Genomic DNA, 21,238 nt, shown 5'->3' with positions numbered 1-21,238 from the left:
GGTAAGCCGACTGCTTCCCGTATTCCGCTTTAACCAAGCTGCTTTTCCTGGCGGCCCCACAAATGTCCTGAGCGGAGCGTCTTCGCTGGCTCACAGCCAGCCAGCCAGAGCCCACTTCTGCGACCTCCTCCTTCTTCCCATCCTGAGGGCTCCTGCTTCGGCTCCCGGCTTCCTCCTCCGGGGTATCTTTTACCCCTTCTGTAGCTGGATAATCGCCATCACTCAATCACCACGGTCGTAAATAGGGCAAAACGAGCAAGGCACTCGCCTTGGGTACAAAATTTAAGGCGGTACCCAGATACTCAGTAATCAAGATAAAAATGTTCATGCAATCTCTTTAAAATTCAAAGTTACAGCCAAAATTCCGCGAGAAGCTAGATAACAATTATTAAATAAGGGCAAGCTCAGACTTTGCACTTGAACGACTTAGCCTCACTTGCCTCACCCTAATCCCCGGCGCCACTAATCAACTCTGAAGTGATTCCATCCTTTCCGTGGTGCCACGTACTGGAGCTTCGGTTTTCGTTGTGTATACGCCTTCCTGGTTGTGTGGGAAGGGGCAGGGACTGAGCCTCACGGAGCGCAGTCCAGTGCTTTGTTCACCGAGGCCCTGGGGTCGATATGGATTTTGGAGTAGCCCAAAGGTGAGGGCTTATGCAGCCAGGTTGCAAAGCTTTGCATTGGAACTGCCGGAGGCCCCACAGAAGCAAAGTTAGAGCGGAAAATGCACTCCTTTAATTAGTATTTAGGAACCCCTTCAATAATTGAATTGAGTATAAAATGTTTAAAGTAACTACAAATAGCAGGGAACGGCTTTTGGAATTCTTTTTCTAAGACGGATGCCTCCGCGCGTGGAGACGCATTGTTCCTCTCTAGCTTGCCATGTGTATTTGGTCGTGTGGCACTTCAGTCTGAAGTTGCAATGATACAAGCACCTTTAATGAGGATCACACTCCATAACTTAGGAAGCACCATTTACCTCTCCTAGTAAGTGACTAGACACTCTTAGGTGCTGGCTACAAAAGGGTTTTCAATTCTTACCATCCCCTAGAGCCATTTTATGCTGATCTTGAATTGTTTGCTGCTCTTACGTTTAAGGGAGGTGACAAGGGGGGCAACTAGCTCCGGAGTAGGGGATGACCTGGTGTTATTTATAAATGCTTATTTTTGTCTTATGCGTGCCAGTGAAAAATGAGGTTAAGAGGAAGATCTCTAAAAGGCCTGGAGAAGATCAGGAAACTATTGTTCAAATCCGTGTGCCTTTTCTTAAAATCTTTCGAAGTTTTGGGCGTGACCAGCTCTTCAAAAGGAAGAAAAGGGCACTTGTGATCCCTGGCCTGCTAAAAAGAGTTTGCTTCCCTTGAGGAGGGATCAAGCCAAATTCTGTCTAACCTGGAATGGGGAAAAGGTGGGCCGAACGGTCATTGTGGCCTTCGTCAAACGTGGGACACGGCAGATCCCCTTAGCTGTTGGATTTCTCATAGGCCTGGTTTAGCTGTTCCACGCTCTGGCCAGCAGAGGGCACTATAGCCACATAGAATGTTTTTTGACTGTTTTTGGTGGTGAATTTTCAGAGCTATTTAAAAGACTTCCATCCAGGAAGAAGTATGAACGATTTTCCATGAAATTTTAATGTGAAAAATAGATTATCATTAAAAACTGATGGATGTCTATTTGGTTTTTAACCCATTGAACCATAGAAAGAAAGTGAAGATGTTTCATAACAATCAAAGATTAAAATAGCAAGAACATAAAAGCAATGTGATGATAAATATCGGCATCATATCCCTAAATTATTTCCAACATAAGTAGTTAGGGCTTTTGCTCATAGGGATGATATTTAAATTTTCAATTAAAGAAAGTTAATTTGTGAATTTATATTACTCATTGGAAGAATGAAAACTGGGATATGAATAGTCATGTGATCTTACAATGTACCATTCAATTTTCTACAGAGAAGTCTCCAGTAAAATATGCTTCTACGTGCCGTGGGAATTTAAAAATTAAAAATGTAAAAGATTTATAATTAACTGCCATAAATAACAAAGAATGTGTATGATTCTGAGCAGGATTAGGATTGAAATCTGTTCGCTATGTTTAGGTCATATTTGTAGAAAGTTAATGGAAGAGTTGTATCGATACTAATTTATTTCTTACAGTTTTGATAGGAATATCAAATTCATATTGTAGAAACTTAGACTCACATTCTGTGTTAGAACCTATGAGCTATTCTGGGTGTTTTAATATGGTTTTTGCTCATTGCTATGCTACAGGTATTATCATACATCTTTTCTAAAGGTGGAGGCCTTCTTTTTTATTTAACCAGAAGTTTCTTGTGTTAGGATGATTTTGAGCAGTTAAGAATTGCAAGAAAAGATCTTAACATCATTAGTTTCAAGTACACTGTAATGATTGAGTGTGGAGTGTAGAGCAAGATTGCATAGCTGTACATTTTGGGCTTTCCTACTTAATAAACGTGCGACCTCGGACAGATTACGTAACTTGTCTGAGCCTCAATTTCCTCATCTATAAAAGAATAATAATAATATCCATTGCATAGGGTTGTATTAAATATTAAGTGAGTTAATATATGTAAAGCAGCTAGAACAGTGCCTGGCCCAGAAAAATCACTTTAGAAGTGTCATTTACCTATTATTTTTTTCCATTATTGTTAATAATATTTTTAATTTGAACATGATGTATTAACTTCCCCTTAGTTTATTGTTTAGCTCTAGAGCTGCTTAGATTCATTTACATATAATATTGCTTATCTAATTTTAAATAAGTGGTTCTATGCACATTTAGTAACTTATGTCTCTTAAACATTGGCCATGAAAGAGAATTCTTGAATAGTTTCATGAAGCAGTCTTTGTCTCTTACTCAGAGCAGAATATTTTGAAGACATCTTTTCTCTGAAGTTTTTAGACAGGCTATAAACTAGTTTGTATTAGTCGGAGTTCTCCAAACAGACAGAACCAATGGGATAGCTAGCTAGCTAGATAGATAGATAGAGGAGAGGGGATTTATTAGAGGAATTTGTTCATGTGGTTATGGAGGATGACAAGGGCCAAGATTGAGGGACTGACAGTTGGCAAGGGCTTTCTTGCTGTGTCATCCCATGGCAAAGGAGAGAGAGGCCAAACTTGCCCTTTTGTAAAGAATCCACTCCCATGAAAATGACGTTAATCTATTCATGACAGTGGAACCTAATCACCTTTTAAAGATCTCACCTCTTAATACTGTTACAGTGGCAATTCCATTTCAACATGAGTTTTGGAGGGGACAGACATTCAAACCATAACACAGCTCCATGACAGAATTTTCGCATGCACCAGAATGTAAATGACAGCTACTCATTTTAAGGGGAAACAGCTTAGGTTAGTGTAAAAAACATGAGTATTGGAGTCTGGAGCTTGGACGCTAGCTGTGTGACTTTGGACATGCCACATGTCATCTTTGAGCTTCTGCTTTTTCAAATACAAGGCTGTTGTAGGCCAGAATATGACCAGGTTGTAAAGGGTTTGCCACATACCGACTGCTGACATCAAAACATATGAGTTCCATTTCCTCGACCTTATTCCCTTTCTCCTTTGATAATGCTTCATTCAAGTGCAGATCGAAGACCTCAGGAGGAAATGAAATGTTAAGAAGATTTGACTGTAACAAAAGGGTTAGTGTTAACACATCCATTGTGTACTTATACAATAGAAGTACAATAGTAATCTTAGAAGCTGTGCAAAATCACTGCTGCTTCCTCTCTCTGGGCCTCTGAATTAATGATGCAATATATACAATACATATAATAAATATATGTTATAACATATAATATATATTTATTATAATTAATTCTATTATATATTATATTACACATAATAATTATTATATATTATAATATATAATATATTATATAATAATAATTATATAATAATATAATATATAATATATATATTATATGTATATAATATATAATATATAATCATATTATTATATAATATACATTTATATATAATATATATTATTATTATTATTATTTTGAAGACATATTTTCTCTGAAGTTTTTAGACAAGCTATAAACTAGTTTGTATTAGTCAGAGTTCTCCAGAGAGATAGAACCAATGGGATAGCTAGCTAGTTAGATGAAGGAGAGGGGATTTGTTAGAGGTTATAGAGGATGACAAGGCCAAGGTTGAGGGACTGACTTCAGCCGTCCTTTGTTTCAGCTTCATAATTAATATTAACTATAATAATTATATTATTAATCTAATTATTATAATATAATTATATATAGGAATTAATATAATAATTATATAACATATTTAATTATATATTATAAATATATATTATATTAGTATATGTACATATTAGTGTATATATTAGTATGTGTATTTGTATATATATTATATATATATTTGTACTAATATACATACACAAATACATATAAGTATAGGACCTAGTTGCTTCCTCTAAGGCTTCATGTTTCTCTAATGGTCATAAAATGGACTAAATGGGGCTTGAGTTGGATGATGAGATTCCATAGATAGAAAGGAAAGGGAGCATTCCAGCTAGAAGGAATGGTGTGAGCAGAGGTACAAGTATGATTTTGGTCAGGAGCCAATAAGTAAAGCAGTCTTTCCGGAGAACCTTTCTTGAGGAAGGTGCCTTGTAGTGCCCACAAATGCAGGAAGCAAGGATTAGGACAAGGTCACTGATGGTCAGTTCAAGGAGTTTGGAATGTGTCCTGTAGCTATTGGGAAGCCACTGAAGGCTTATTAAGTAAGTAAAACACAGCAGAGGTACTGTTTTGGGAACAAAAAGCTGGTGGCTATGAGGGTGGACTTGGTTATAGCAAAATTAGTCAGGAAACTATTTTAACAGTCTGGGGCCAGATCATAGAGGGCCTCATAGGCCCCATTTGTTCCTTCATCTACAGTTGCTTCAGCTTTTACATCTTTTTAGACCAGTCCTGTTATGTTTTACAGAGGTCTTCCATTTCAGTCTTAGATGCTGTCTTCTATTTGCCAGTGGGAATTCTATAATCCCATTTGATTTCCATAGCATCTAATGAAATTCGTTTTTTTCTCCCTCCCCTCCATGAAAGCAAATTTTCCATACACTTTGTGTGCCGAAACCTAGTAAGAATAGGTCAGATTAATCCTAAATATCTGCTTTTTTATTCATTGCAATCATAAACCCTTTCATTAATATCAAGACAGCTAAAGAACTCCACCTCATCAAAGAAATCTGGCATCTGAAGCCCTTTATGATTTGCCTCAACAAATCTTTTCCAGTTTTATTTTTACTGCCCACTTCAGCCATCCTTTGTTGCAGCTTCATCTCTCATCTAATTCCACGCGTACCCAGCAATTTCGTGCCTCCGCCTTTGTCCCTTCCACCTGCTTGCCTTCTCCTCCACACCCTAAAAATTCTACCCATTCTTCAAGGTCCCATTCAAATGCTACTGCTTTTGAGAGTGTTGCATGCTGGTCTTACTTTCTGTACTGTAAGCATTTATGCTATAAAATGAGGACCTATTCTATTCCAGTTACTGTCAAGGCATTCCCAAATGATTAAAACACAGGAAAACAGATGGCACTGTAGTGAAATATCCTAAGTGCTGTAATCAGAGTAGGCATTGGAGGAAGGCTCTGAGAGTTTCCACCATCAATACAGAGCCAGCAGGAGGGATCAGGGAAAGCTTCCTGGAAGACATGGTATCAGAGGCGTTTGAACCAGAGTGACTCCATCTTGAATAGGGGCGGGGTAAAATAAGGCTGAGACCTACTGGGCTGCATTCTGAGGAGGTTAAGGCATTCTTATTCACAGGATGAGATAGGAGGTCGGCACAAGATACATGTCACAAAGACCTTGCTGATAAAACAGCATGTGGTAAAGAAGCCAGCCAGAACTCACCAAAACCAAGATGGCGATGAAAGTGACCTCTGGTTGTCCTCACTGCTCATTATGTGCTAATTATAATGCCCACCTACCAAGCACCTGGATTTAAAACTTGGTAACAAGTTAGCCAGGTGTGGTGGCTCACGCCTATAATCCCAGCTACTCCGGAGGCTGAGGCGGTTGCAGCGAGCCAAGATCGCACCACTGTACTCCAGCCTGGGTGATAGAGTGAGACTCCATCTCAAAACAACAATATAAAAATTGTTAACATTTTTTCCATAAAATAAATTACTGGTAACATTATATATGTATTTGCTTCAGGTCCTCCCCTGACAAAACATATATTTATTTATATTACCACAGTTCCGTGACTGCACCCAGTAGAATCAACAGCAGTGACCTAATGTCATCTAACAGCCTACTCATGCTCAGATTCCCTCAGTCCTTCCAAAACTATGAGTGACTATTTATTGATTGATTATTAGTGAAGCATTATCAGAAGATCTGAGATCTGAGAACTTGGTACTGTTGCTTAGTTGATATGAGTCATAGTATGGATTGGTGGAAGAACAAAACTTAAGACAACAAAATAGATAGTAATTATTTATTTGAAAACACTTTCCTCTCCAAGCTACACTAACCCAAAGAAACTGAGGGATCACCTAAGATCAACTTGAGCGCTCAACCTGGTTGCCCAAGGGTTATGGCACTACCGGAAACTCTCAGGCTCTAGAGAGAAACAAGGCCATTGGGAGAGAACTCCAGACACTTGTGGATGGATAGTCAGTTGTTTATTCCAACATCATTTTTTGAGTAGTCCATCCTTTCCTTAGTGTTTTGAAATTCTACCAGAGAACTGTAAAAATACTAAAAATGAATAAGTGAACACATTTGTATTATCTTATTGGGGGGGAAGACTCTTCAAAGCAAGGCAGAGACAGTTGACTACATAAATACTAGAAGCAACTTTATGGCAAAAGACAAAAGTAATAAAATTCAAAAGTAAATGACATGCTTGGAGAAAATATTTGCAATATAGAGAGGATTAAAAATAAGATCTCTAAAATGTTAACAGTACCTATAAATCAGTAAGAAAAAAATATAACGTGGAAAAGGGATAAGAACAAGTATTTAAAGAGGAAAGATGATGAAAGAAATCAATTAAAACAAAAATTAGATACCTTGTTATTTACCTTCTAATTGATACAAGTCACAAATGCTGATTATGTTTCATGTTGGTAAGTACATGAGAGAAAAGAACTCTCATTTGCTTTTAGCATACAAATTGGTACAACCTTTGTAAGGGCAATTTGGCATATATATACACATATATACGCCAAATATACACATATATATGCCATATATACGTATATATGTGTATATATACACATACACACACACACATATATATATTTATTTATTATTATTGTTTTTGAGACGGAGTCTCACTCTGTCACCCAGGCTGGAGTGCAGTGGTACGATCTTGGCTCACTGCAACCTCTGCCCCCGGGTTCAAGTGATTTTCCTGCCTCAGCCTCCCAAGTAGCTGGGATTACAGGCGCCCGTCACCACGCCCAGCTAATTTTTTGTATTTTTAGTAGAGATGGGGTTTCACCACGTTGGACAGGCTGGTCTCAAACTCCTGACCTCGTGATCCCCCTGCCTCAGCCACCCCAAGTGCTGAGATTAGAGGCGTGAGCCACCACACCCGGCCTTGGCATATATTTTTATTACTCCAAATTTCTGTCTTTCTCACTAGCTCATAAGCTACTCATTTAGATTGCCTCTGTTCCTGACCTCATTTCCTATTTTTATGTTTGCTTTTTCCTAGATGGTGTGCTTCTCACCTCAGCCTGGTAGCCTGACCTTGACTCCTGAGTTCTACGATCACTTCACAACTGCAAGTCATTCTCATACAAAATTTAAGTTTTCCTAAGTCTGCGCCTTTGAGAGCTTTGGAACGATATGCAAGTTCAAGTCACCATCCTCTTTCTTGCTACCTCCTGTGAGAAGACCAACATTTGGGTTACTTGTTTCTACCCTTGTTCTTCTGCTTGATATTGTTGCTTCTGCAGCCATTGATCACACACGTGTTGTCATACAAAAACTGGGTAGCCTTTTTATTTGTCTTGTGAATTTTATCATTTGGTTCTTACGTATTACAAATTAATATTGTGTACTCTCAGTGATATACAACTTTTGGTCGTTGTAAATTTGCGTGAGTTAGGGTGAGAATGGCATGCAAGCAAAAGAACAAAAAGAGGGATGATAGAGATGCAAGAAGAGTAAAGAGGGCAAGAAAGGTTATGTTAATAGCGAACACAATGAAAGTTCTTTAAATGCTTGATAATGGTGAAAGCAACACTTCCTAGGTCATATTTTTGGTGTTAATGAACCTACACATCATACAATAAAGAAAAATGAGAAAGCAGTTGGGGCCAGTGAATCGGGGGCACACAAGAATCACTGAGAAAATCATACATAACTCAAAATGCCACAGTAGAGAAAATATAAAGAGATGCGCACTTGTGGCTTCTGAAACAGAGAAGGTTGAATAGGTCTCTTTCTGTGTGTAAAATCTGCCAGTGAGCATCACAAAAATGCACATTTCAATTTCAATCTGGATGGAAAGTTATAAAATTCATTGCAAGTAATGGGTGGTTGGGTAGGTTTAAGAAATGCCAGGTGGGTGGATCACTTGAGGTCTGGAGTTTGCAACCAGCCTGGCCAACATGGTGAAACTTTGTCTCTACTAAAAATACAAAAATTAGCCAGGCATGGTAGTGGGTGCCTGTAATCACAGCTACTCAGGAGGTTGAGTCAGGAGAATCACTTGAACCCAGGAGGTGGAGGTTGCGGGTGAGCCGAGATCGTGCCATTGCACTCCAGCCCGGGTGACAAGAGTGAAGCTCTGTCTCAAAAAAAGAAAAGAAGAGAGGAGAAGAGAGAAGAGGAGAGGAGAGGAGAAAAAAGAGAAGAGAAGAAGAGAAGAGAAGCAAAGCGAAGCTGTGGCCTGTAATGAAAGGAAGTGGAGAAGTGGCTGGCAGAGGAAGCAGATTAAGAAGCTGCCGGAGAGTATCCTGAATACCTGAAGGAGATGATTGAGGAAAATGGCAATTTGCTTGAGCAGGTTGTCAGTGCTGCTGAAACTCTGGAAGCAAATGCCTACTTGCACATCTATTGCAAAGCATGAGAAAAGGACCAGAGGCTTCAAGCCTGGAAAAGACAAACTCGAAGTTCTGCTTTGTTCCAGTGTGTTCTGATTAAACAGATTCCAAAATTGTTGCCTTTTTAAAAGAGAAGGCCAGAAACACTTTTCTGTCTACATGAAGGGAAACCATAAAATATGGATCACTGAGAAACTCTTTTTGAACTGGTCTTTGAAGTGTTTTGTTCTGAGGTTAAATAATATTTAAAAGAGTAAAAAATCTTGACTTCACAGTGTTGCTGATTCTGGACACTGCTCCTACAGACAAAAATGCAGTCATAAATGCTGCTCCTTGTGTTCAAGTCATCTCCATTACCCCCAGTACGACTCCACTCCTTCAACTCATGCATCTGAGAGTGCTAAAGTTTCTGATGTACTACGCTCGGCCTGTATTTCGACTACCCGCAGATCTTATCGGAGACACCAGAACTTTACTGTGAAAGTGGCTTGGCAAAATTTCTCCATTTGTAATGCTTTAACAGGTGTAGAAGAATCAGTGAGACAAATAAAACAATCAACACTTAATGAAGTCTGGCAGAAATTTTGGAATGAGGTTGTGACTGATTCAGAAGGTTTCCTTCCAGTAGTAGAAGAAATTGAAAATGTTGTAACATCTGCAAACCATTTGAATAGTGAAGGCCTCGAAGACATTGAGTTAAGTGACATTACTGAATTGTTAGACTCTCACCGTCAAAAGATAGTTTAGAAATATTTTGGAGATGTGATCACATCAAAAGGCAATAAAAGAAGCCAGCATACGTTAACATCCAGAACTCTAAGAATGTTCAAGTATCTACTCCACAAATGAAATTGTCACAGTGATTCAAAAGAAAGAGGTCCTTTGGTGGACTACATATTGACTTTCAGGTAAGGCTTAGATGATTATTTACAGTCCTATAAAGCAGTAGTAATAAACCTCCAAACAAACACCAACAAGTCTTTTCTCTCTGCTTACTTGAAAGGGGAGAAGAGGTTGACATTAGGACATGTCATTCAAACCTGTTCTGCAAACAGAAAAACAGGAAGTAGATATGCCGCACACAGATGGTTAAACCTTGGGATTCAGACTCTGATGGCTCTGATGATGTGGTGATTTGTGTGCTGGGGATGAAAGAGGAGCAGAAGACTGAGCTTACATCTCTTCAGATGAAATGCAATTTTCTCTATTCTTTCCCTGTTACTACTGCTATGACCAAGCATTTTCATTGATGTGTTATCATCTTCATCTTGAGATCACAAAGGAAGTTAATTGCCTGATATCCACTATTGCTAATATAAAATATCATTGATATTTATTTTATTGTTTTATTTTGGTGAACAAACTAATTGGGCTTTTGTAATACTCATATCCCTGCCTCATTTCTTCCTGAAAGGTCTTAAATTCCTACAACATGGATACTCTGAGAGTTTCAGGAACTCAACTATGGCATTTAAGGAGTGTGCTGCTACTGTTCTTGGCTGGATGATTTGATTTTGTACTCTTGATCTGAGATTTGTTTTAATTCTGATTAAGTCTAACTTGTGATCTCACCAGAAAGGATTAGTTTGGTATACGTTAAATTAATTTGTTTTGCAGCAGTTGTATATGTTAGCTATTGGCTGATCCTGAAAAGCAGTATATTTATGTCAAATTTCCAGATTTCCTTTGGTAGCTAATCAAGGAGGAACAGTTGCTAGAGTTCATTTTCAAAGATTCTTTCTGTTCTCATATCTGGCCTCCCCAGTGATTCGAAGAGTTGAATATCCTCAAAAAAAGAAAAAAAAAAAACCAGATATTATTACTTCCTGTTCTCTGATGGTGATGGAGACATCATTCTCAGATTGTTTTTAAATTCCCTCCATAATTCCTTATATTTACTTTATTTGATTCAATTGTGTTACAAAAGTTATTGTTATGGTTGCTTTAATTTTGGATGTTTGGAATTTTCCAGGCAGATTTGACAGAGGGGAAAAAAAATCAGAAAGCCAGAGATATGACACTGTTATCTTGTTCTAAGAATTTTGAGCAAAGACATAGGATGGACCTGCCTGTTCTTTTGGCTGCTTGTACACATTCCCAGCTCATGTCCGTTTTGAACTCAGTTGGACAGTTATTCTGGGGAATAGAGAGGAAGTCAAAATAACAATGCTGTTGTTTCTGTCTTAATTGCTCTTTGTGCCGGATTCACGGCACTGACCTCATCATTATATCTGATAATGATGCACAGAAAACCTGAATAGAGAAAAGAAGAAAGATAGTTCATTGGCGTGTGCTTGCCAAAAAGAGACTTTATATAACTTGAGAAAACATAAAGACAACCTAGAATGAGGAAATGTATGTACAGTAATGAAAAAAATGCTTTAAACAGCAGTGTCAAAAACTGACATTGGAGAGTAAATTGAATTTGGTTTTGTAGGAGGCAGGAAACAAGCCCACTCAACATGAAATTTGGCGTAAGGGAGTCCAGTAACTTTCTCCTCAGTCTGTGAACTATACGTGAGTTTGATATTTTGAAGGAAAAGGAACAAAAAAGTTTAAAAGGACTTTTGCACAGCAAATGAAACTAGCATCAGAATGAACAGGCACCCTAAAGAATGGGAGAAAAATTTTGCAATCCACCCATCTGACAAAGGTCTAATATCCAGAATCTGCAAGGAGCTTAAACAAATTTACAAGAAAAAACAGCCCCATCAAAAAGTGGGCAAAGGATATGAACAGACACTTCTCAAAAGAAGACACTTATGCAGCCAACAAACATGAGAAAAAGCTCATGATCACTGATCATTAGCGAAACGCAAATCAAAACCACAATGAGAGCCAGACCGGGGTCCGGTGCGGAGAGCCCCTCATCCTGGAAAACGGGCCTTGGCCAGAAAGGCAGCCACCCCCTTGTGCATCATGCAACACACGTTTGTGAAGAACCTGGCGCTAAACCATTCCTAGACAACCGACTTCTGGGTCGGGGTTTCATGAGTAGCAGAGCAACTTCTTCACTGCCATCTATTGAAAGTGAGCCCTCCACACAAGGGTTTGTCTGCCTGCGTGCTCAGGGGGCCGTTGGACCAGTGGTGCCGTCTGTCCCTATTCCTTCCTTTCTCCCGCCACCCGCTGGGGTCCTCCTTACCCCAGCCTGCGCGTGCCCACCTACTCTGGGTGTGTCTCACGCTGGCCTGTCCAAACCTGCCGCGCGTCAGGCCAGTCAGAATGGCGATTATTAAAAAGTCAGGAAATGAGAGATGCTGGAGAGGATGTGGAGAATAGGAACCTTTTTACACTGTTGGTGGGAGTGTGAATTAGTTTAACCATTATGGAAGACAGTGTGGCGATTCCTCAAGGATCTGGAACCAGAAATACCATTTGACCCAGCCATCCCATTACTGGGTATATATCCAAAAGATTATAAATTATTCTATTATAAAGACACACGCACACGTATGTTTGTTGCAGCACTATTTACAATAGCAAAGACTTGGAACCAACCCGAATGCCCATCAATGATAGACTGGATAAAGAAAATGTGGCACATATACACCATGGAATACTATGCAGCCATAAAAAAGAAAAATAATTGAGATCATGCCCTTTGTGGTACATGGATGAAGCTGGAAGCCATCATTCTCAGCAAACTAACAGGAACAGAGAACCAAACACCACATGTTCTTACTCATAAGTGGGAGTTGAACAGTGAGAGCACATGGACACTGGGAGGGGAACATCACACACAGGGGCCTGTCGGTGGTGTGGGGCAAGGGAAGGGAGAGCATTAGGACAAACACCTAATGCATGTGGGACTTAAAACCTAGATGAAGGGTTGATGGGTGCAGCAAACCACCATGGCACATGTATACCTATGTGACAAACCTGCATATTCTGCACATGTATCCCAGAACTTAAAGTAAAATAATGATAATTTAAAAAGGGCTTGCTTGCATGGTTATGGTTGAGATGACAGATATTCTTCAACATGCTCAAATGAGGAAGATGAGGGTTGAAAACCCATTGTAGGATACTGTGGATCTAGCGATCCGCCACAGTTCCAGGAGGGCTTATGCTCTTGATCTAAACCACAGTTGTTCTCAACACTGACTGTGTGTCAGAGTAATGATAGAAAGCTTTGAAAAATATAGATTTCCAGGAACTGCACACAGACCTGCTGAATCAGGGATAGGGCCAGAATCTGTATATTTCAAAAGTTCCTCCAGTGTTTCTTTATATAGCCATGGTTTTCAAACTGCCGCTCGAAAGCTAAGGAAAATTATGATAGAAAATATAAATGGTAGTGGGCCCAGGAACTAGGAAACTTTGATTTATTCTGCCACTAGTTCAATGAATGGTCTTATTCAAGTCTCTCCTATCTTTCATTGTCTTTCAAATGAGAGAGTAAGACTACTTGGTGTCTAAAGTCTTTCTATCTCTGACATTACCTTGAGAGAAAGGTGCATCAACCACAATGGTTGATTTTGAGAATATCTGAACTTTTTCATAGAGGCCAAGGTAAATAGGAGTATTATTGCATTGTGTAATTGTGCTCATGGTTCAAGTTTTACCATGTTTTAGTCCCTCCCAGTAAAGGAAGTAGGGCATAATGCCGTAGAAACAAGGCAAATACAGACACCAACTCTCTGAAAGGAAAGAGAGGAAATACCTACTGGGAGTTTCTTTTTCTGTGATAATAGCCTTTTTCCCCACTCCGGGTTATAGGGTTTGGCAAAAATAATGCACAGATATTGTGTGTAAAATGCCAATATTTTGTATCTATTGTTTCCACAAACCCAAACAGAGAACTCTGTATGGTGAATGCTTTAAGTTTTCATAGATTGTTTCCTTCTTCTTAATCACATCTACAGGTAAATATTTTTAAATCAGTGATCTTTTCCTTAGTATAATCAGTGGTTCTATATGACTTTAAAGAATGAGCTGTTTTGGTTGGGCGCGGTGGCTCACGCCTGTAATCCCAGCACTTTGGGAGGCCAAGGCAGGCAGATCATGAGGTCAAGAGATCGAGACAATTCTGACCAACATGGTGAAACCTCGTCTCTACTAAAAATATAAAAATTAGCTGGGTGTGGTGGTGCGCACCTGTAATTCCAGCGACTTGGAAGGCTGAGGCAGGAGAATCACTTGAATCTGGGAGGTGGAGGTTGCAGTGAGTCAAGATCGCGCCACTGCGCTTCAGCCTGGCGACAGAGTGAGACTCCATCTAAACAAAAGGAAAAAAAAAAGCTGTTTTGATAATTTTACCATTTATTGAGATTACTACCTTGGCAATTTTTCCATTTAATTTGACCAAAATTAGAGAAATAAAAGGTTAAATTGAATTGCATCAACTAGGAACTCTTAATATAAATAATAAAATGAGAAATTGACTATTATATGATTTTAGTTGTCATGGGAATACTTTGACTTTGGCTTGATGTATGGAAACATTTATCTAGGGCCCAGGTTATTTGAAATAAAATATTGGGATAAATCAAATTATTGTTTAAGACAATATCCAGTTAAAACAACCTAAGAAGTATCACTGATGAGAGTCAAAGAACATTTTACCGTGGTTAAGTTCAACAAGTCAGCAAAACTTGTAGGAGGATGAGAAAGTTTGGTATAGGCTAAAGGTAGAAATAGAAGTTAATGACAACACTGCCATGTAAATGAGTTTTTTTTCTTGTTTAAGAATAGTCCCCCAAATATAAAAGCTGCAGTTTCTTTTAGTATGTTTTATGCACAGTTTGAGTGGAGAAAATCTGTTGTCAAATGGTTTGGGTAAATTCTTGAGCTCAGTATTACAAAGTGCATGGAAATTCCCTTCTTTACAGACATGTTTAACCATTGTGGCAAAAAGAAAAAAAAAGAGAGAGAGAGAGGGGTGGGGAGAAAGGGCAGCCCAGGCTGATGAAATGGGACGAATATGTTAGGAAACCTGTATTACATTTAAAAAGAACTTTTTGTTGAAAATCTTTTAAGTTCAAAATGCAGAGAAAGCTCTTTAAATTACACATTTGGATTACATAGCTTCTACCACCTGAATGCTAATAAAGGGTTTTGACAGTATATATAGTCTAAAAGCTTGCGTGAACAATGTTTACGATGTGAAATGCATTGATCACTGAACTTTACATAGTGTTATTACCTTTTAATGGCCTTTGATGTCAGTGTGTTATGGTTGCTAAGAATTCAGAAATATGATGTACTATGAACAGAGTGTATATATTACTGGGAACTATACAATCAAATAGAAAATAGATGAAAGAATAAGTATCATTTGCATAAATAACAAATACTGAGAAATTAAGTATGAATCTATTGTGTTTGAGACATTGCACTTCATCTTTCTTGCATTCCTACATAAAGCTAAAGATATAATTCATTCATCTTTGCAAACACCTAGAATTGGTTCTTGACTACTTGGCAGTGGTATGGTGAGCATCACAATGATAAGAAAATGGAACTTAAAGGGAGAGCTCTGCCAGTGACTTCTTGACTTCCTGTCTGCTCTGGACTGGGGGCACCCTCTTTTTGGGTGAGTGGCACTTAGTCCTGGCAGTACCACCCCTGGGTTATTGGGGTTGTGGAGAATCAGCATGGAGCCAAGGTTTTGTAATCACACGGATCTGCTTTCAAATCCTGCCCCTACCAATTACCAGCTGTGTGACTGTGGGCTTATTTCTTAACCATTCCAGACTTCAGTTTCTGATCTGTAAAATGGGGTCAAAAATACCTGCATTGTAGGATTGCTATAAGATTATATGAAATCCTTGGTACAGTGCCTGGCACATAGTAAGCGCTCAATAAATTGTTATTATTATTATATGAATAAGCATTATGCAACCAGAATATGAGAGTTCGTGCCTATCTTCGCAAAATTTTCACATTTTGATACTTAATTTCCCTCAAATTAAGGTATGCATGATGGTTTTAAGATGAGAGAAGGAAGTTTAAAAATGAGTTTTAGTATTTCTTTTTGTTTGCTGATGAGGGATACATGAAACAATAATTTGCTTGCCTGTAAGTTACTCCCTGATTTGCAGTGATTCTTCATGCTATAATATGGTTATCATTGCATAACATTTATTTGTGTAGTGACTAGAGGTAATCTCAGTTTTGGACATGGATATGTTCTTATTCTCTAGAAAATAATCCATCCACTTGTTTCCACTTTAAAGAAAATTAGGTAGCTGTGATATAGGGGTAAAGATAAAGCTAAATAGGACCTGTTTTTGCTTGACCACCAAGGTATTAGCTCAGCTGCCTTTTGAGAGAATTTGTGTAAGTCTATGTAATCTTACTAGGCTAGGAAAATTCCTCACAGCTGGCTTCTGAACTTCTTTGAATTTCATGTATTCTATGATGGCATTCAAGAAGTTTAAAATAGTGTTATTCAGAATGCTAAGTATTCATTATAACTGATGCTGTGTCTGCTGAGTGACAGAAATGTCACTGCCTTAATTCTAGCCCCCACTACCACTTACCTACATAACTGTATTAGCCTCATATCCCAACCCTTTAAGTGTTTTAGCTTGGAGTATTAGGTGTTCTACTATATATATCTAGTAGTCTTTGCTATTCAGCACCTTGCTGCTCAACTGACTTTCCTTATGTACAGTTCTGATTCCAATACCTCCTTGTTCATAGACGTCTAATGACCACCCATTGTCTATATATTCCACTACTTGGTCTTTAAATCATGCATGGCCTAGTTCCAGTGTACTTTCCCAGTTTTGTATGCCAGTGTTCTCTTTCATGTAATATATGTGATAGTTCCTGACTCCTCAGCCTTATCTAAGTACTAAGGGCCTTCAGCCCACAGCTCAAGTCTGATCCCTTAAGCTTGTCACTTAAGCTCTTTGTCACTTAAGAAAGTACATATATTACCTGAAGCCGGGGTGGCTGGGAAGAGTCTACCAAGCTATAATCTTTTTCCTGTTCCCCTCCATAGATGTCCAGTCTGTAGGGGTAGGTTTCTTCTCTAATTTACTTAAGCTTCCAGCTTATTTAATTAAATCAGGACATACTCATCGATCCTCAGCCCTGTTGGTTGGGCCCCTGAATGCAACCCATTTAATTTTGGCTCTGAATACAAGGCTCCCTGTTTGGGCAATTGTCCAAACAATTACCTAGAGATCTAAATTCTTAGGTTCTTGCCAGTTTCATCTCCTATCATTACAGCACATGGTATTGTTATTTACCATTCGGCTTCAATTTTCTCTGCTTGTTCTCCATGTGAGAACAAGTTCTCTTGTTCTCTGCTTGTTCTCATATGTGAATGCTAGGCTGGAATGTACTTAACTTTACCATATCCTTGATTTGGCGTTAGAGCAGGGCATAGCAAACTAAGGCCCTTGGGCCAAATGCAGCCCAACCATTTTTTTTTAAGTAAAGTTTTATTGCAGCACGGCCATCCCCATTCATTTACTTACTGTCCGTGACTGCACTACAATGGGAGAGTTGAGTAGTTGCAACAGAGACAATGTAACCTGTAAAGCCTTAAATATTTACTTCTGAACCTTTACAGAAAATGTTTGTTGATCCCTGATCTAAAGCCAAGCAGTTCTCTCAACCTAGATACTGCTTATTCTTTGATAATTTCCCATTCCCATCTTGTTAACTAATAAGGCCAGTTCATCGAGACTATGAAAATAGCTTCCAACCCATTCAAACTATTTGCTTTTTCTTGAATTTCCCTGCCTTCTCTTTCTCACCTTCCTAGAATACTATTTCCTTGTGTTTTGCTTTTTAGCAGAAGAGATGCAATAGTATTAAAGACTACAAGAGTAGTCTCATGATGTCTTTTAATTTAATATCTAGGCCCTAATACACAACTCTTTGAATATTGCTAATATCTTTCAGCATGACTTTCCAATACTATTAAGATTAGGCCTTTCTGTTCTTCAGTTTCTCTAACTCAAGTCTTCTAAGCTCCAAAGCTTCCAACATCTTTAATTGCCAGATCTTCCCAATATTATAACATCCATGCATTCCAGTCCCTGTCCTGCAGCATCTCCAATGCCCTTGTTTTCTAAACTTCCCAGTATTCAAGTTATTAAAAATTTAGGTCTTACTAATATCTCCAACAACCCATCTTCAAAGTCCAGGTCTTGTCTTTCAGGATCCAGAGTTCTAAATTACAAGTCTTCCATGGTCCTAATCCTCCAATATCTCCTATATACAGGTGTTCTAGAGGCTATGTATCTCATAGTGTTAAGTCTAGATTCTTCAATGTCTTCCAGCACTTACATCACACAGTTTTTACATTTTTAAATGTCTCCTACATTCTAGTTTTACAGTGTATTTTTATTGCCAATTCCTCCAATGCCCAAGTCTTTTAATACCTGCAAGAACTAGGTCTTACAATTTTCAGGTACATCAATATCCTCAATGTCTGAATGAATAGACCTCTCAATATCCTGGTCTCATATTGTCCAGACTGCCAGTATTCTTGACGTCCAGCATCTTTAAAATTTAATTCTTCCAAACTGTCTTTTGACATAAATATGTCAGTATCCATGCTTACCAATGTCTCCCAAAATCCAGGGCTTCTCATTTTTGGATTTATAAATGTCTATATCTTGCTGTTGTTCATATCTGCCAGTATTTAGGAGTTCCAAGGTACAGGACTTACAATATCTCTAATTTCCAGAGATTTCACTGTCTATGACTTCCAATATTCAATATCCCAATGTTCAGGGCCTCCAGAATCATCAATGTCCAGTGTAACCAATGTCTTCAGAATCCAAGGCTTGCAATGTCTCCAATATCCTGTGCTTACAATGTTTCCAATGTCCAGGGCTTCCAATGGCGCCAGTGTCAAGGTCTTCCAACAACTCCGGGTCTTCCAGCGACTTCAAGTCTTCCAACAGTCTCAAGGTCTTCCAGATAATCCTGAGCTTCCAGAAAATCAACATCTTCCAGACAATCCATGTCTTCCGGACAATCCACGTCTTCCAAGAAGCTCCAAGTCTTCCAGTAAATCCAGTCTTCCAGCAATTATAGGTCTTCCACCAAATACAGATCTTCCAGGAAAATCCACGTCTTCCAGAAAATACGTGTCTTCCAATAATTTCAAGGTCTTCCATCAAATACAGATCTTCCAGCTAATCCATGTCTTCCAGAAAAATCTACGTCTTCCACCAAATCCAAGTCTTCCAGTAAATCTAGTTCTTCCAGAAAAATCTAGATCTTCCAGTCAATCCGTGTCTTCCAGAAAGAAATCCAGGTCTTCCAGTCAGTCAGCGTCTTCCAGAAAAATCTATGTCTTCCACCAAATCCAGGTCTTCCAGTCAATCCACGTCTTCCGGAAAAAATCCAGGTCTTCCAGCCAATATATGTCTTCCTGAAGATCCACGTCTTCCTGAAAATCCATGTCTTCCAGAAAATCCATGTCTTCCAGTAACCTCCCAGTCTTCCAGTAACCTCCCAGTCTTCCAGAAAATCCGCGTCTTCCCAACAATCCAGGTCTTCCGGATAATTCGGGTCTTCCTGAAAATCTACATCTTCCAAAAAAGCCATGTCTTCCAGAAAATCCACGTCTTCCAATGGCCTCCAGGTCTTCCAGACTATCCATGTCTTCCAGAAAATCCTTGTCTTCCCTCAAATCCATAGCTTCCAAAAAATCCACGTCTTCCGGGAAATCTGTGTCTTCCAGCAAATCCACGTCTTCCAACAAAGCCATGTCTTCCAGACTATCCACGTCTTCCAGAAAATCCTTGTCTTCCCTCAAATCCATAGCTTCCGAAAAATCCAGGTCTTCCAGGAAATCTGTGTCTTCCAGCAAATCCACGTCTTCCAACAAAGCCATGTCTTCCATCAAATTAATGTCTTCCAGCCTACCTGTGTCTTCCAACAAAGGTATGTCTTCCAACAAAGGTACGTCTTCCAAGAAAGGTACGTCTTCCAAGAAAGGTACGTCTTCCAACAAAGGTACGTCTTCCAAGAAAGGTACGTCTTCCAAGAAAGGTACGTCTTCCAACAAAGGTACGTCTTCCAGAAAATCCATGTCTTCCAACCAAGCCATGTCTTCCAGAAAATCCACATCTTCCGGAAACTATATGTCTTCCAACTAAGCTACGTCTTCCAACAAATCCATGTCTTCCTGTATCTGCAGGTCTTCCAGCATCTCCAGGGCTTCCAGCATCTGCTCGTCTTCCAACATCTCCCCGTCTTCCAGCATCTCTGTGTCTTCCAGCATCTTCATGTCTTCCAACAACTACCCAGTCTTCCATCAACTGGCTCAATATCCGTGTCTTCCAACGTCTCCAGTGTGCTGATCTTCTAACATTCAGGTCTTCCAGTGTCTGCAATATCCAGGTATTTTAACATATTCTATAGTCCAGATCTTCCAACCTTTCCCCAGGTCCAGGCCTTTTCAAATCTAGGCTTCCCCTGTCTGAGCCTTCCCATGTTAAAATCACTCTACAGAAAAATCTTCCAACTCAACTATTTCTGCTTCTAGTTGAATTAGCTTCAAAAACATTTAATGGGACATTCCTCCTTATAGACTAGATCTTATGAACCAACTGTACTGCAGTTTGTGTTTTTTACAATTAGGAAATGTGTATTTAATCTCTACAACTTTTAAAAATAATGTCCACAATAAAACTTCTGCAGAATAAACAGATAGGACTGCTGCAATAAATTTTACTACTTCACTAGTGCTTACAGTTTTTATACAGTTGACTATGTTTAGATCTAAGTGAAATTTTTATTTAATGAGAAAAATTCCTGTTTAAGACTGGTATTTTAGGTAAAGTTAACATGTAGTGTATTATTTGTCCATTTTAAATGATATCAATTTTTAGCGTTGGTCTTATGTGACCAAAGAATAATATAATAATAATAACAACAACACTTAACATAGCATTTGCTACGTCCAGGCACTGTTCTAAGATCCTTACATGCATTAACTCATTTAATCTTCACAACAACCCATTGAAGCTAGGTACCATCATTATCCCTATTTTACAGATGAGGAAACTGGCACACAGAGGTGAAGTAAATTGTCCATAGGACACAACTACTAAATAATGGAGCCGGACCTGGCTAGCCTGTTGTGAGAGTCCATGATTGTAACCACTATGTTGTGATATCTGCTGTTTAAAATCATGATAGAATGATGTGATCCAAAGGTTGACTGCTTCCACATTATGTGTAGAATATTATAC

The 21,238-nt window shown here is 38.9% G+C and overlaps 2 protein-coding genes across 2 annotated transcripts in view; one reads left to right on the top strand and one right to left on the bottom strand.

Moving 5' to 3' along the window:
- The window catches only part of LOC105499822 (uncharacterized), a 78,494-nt gene extending 58,881 nt beyond the window's left edge, over positions 1-19,613 (top strand). The window contains exon 6 of the mRNA XM_071088396.1: positions 7,727-19,613. The gene's annotated coding sequence lies outside the window, so the exon portion shown is untranslated. The remainder of the gene's footprint in view (positions 1-7,726) is intronic.
- On the bottom strand, positions 18,870-20,380 carry LOC105499812 (cerebellar degeneration related 1). Its single transcript, XM_071088395.1, is given in 3 exon segments — positions 18,870-19,491; positions 19,494-19,619; positions 19,621-20,380. Coding segments are annotated over 3 exon segments (762 nt in total). The 5' UTR covers positions 20,092-20,380; the 3' UTR covers positions 18,870-19,326.
- Between the last annotated feature and the right edge of the window lie 858 nt (positions 20,381-21,238).

This window comes from Macaca nemestrina, chromosome X (assembly GCF_043159975.1).
Source record: "Macaca nemestrina isolate mMacNem1 chromosome X, mMacNem.hap1, whole genome shotgun sequence".
In the NCBI taxonomy this organism is placed as follows: Eukaryota; Metazoa; Chordata; class Mammalia; order Primates; family Cercopithecidae; genus Macaca; species Macaca nemestrina.
The sequence above is the reverse complement of the archived record's forward strand: the minus strand, read 5'-3'. Positions and strand labels throughout refer to the sequence as shown.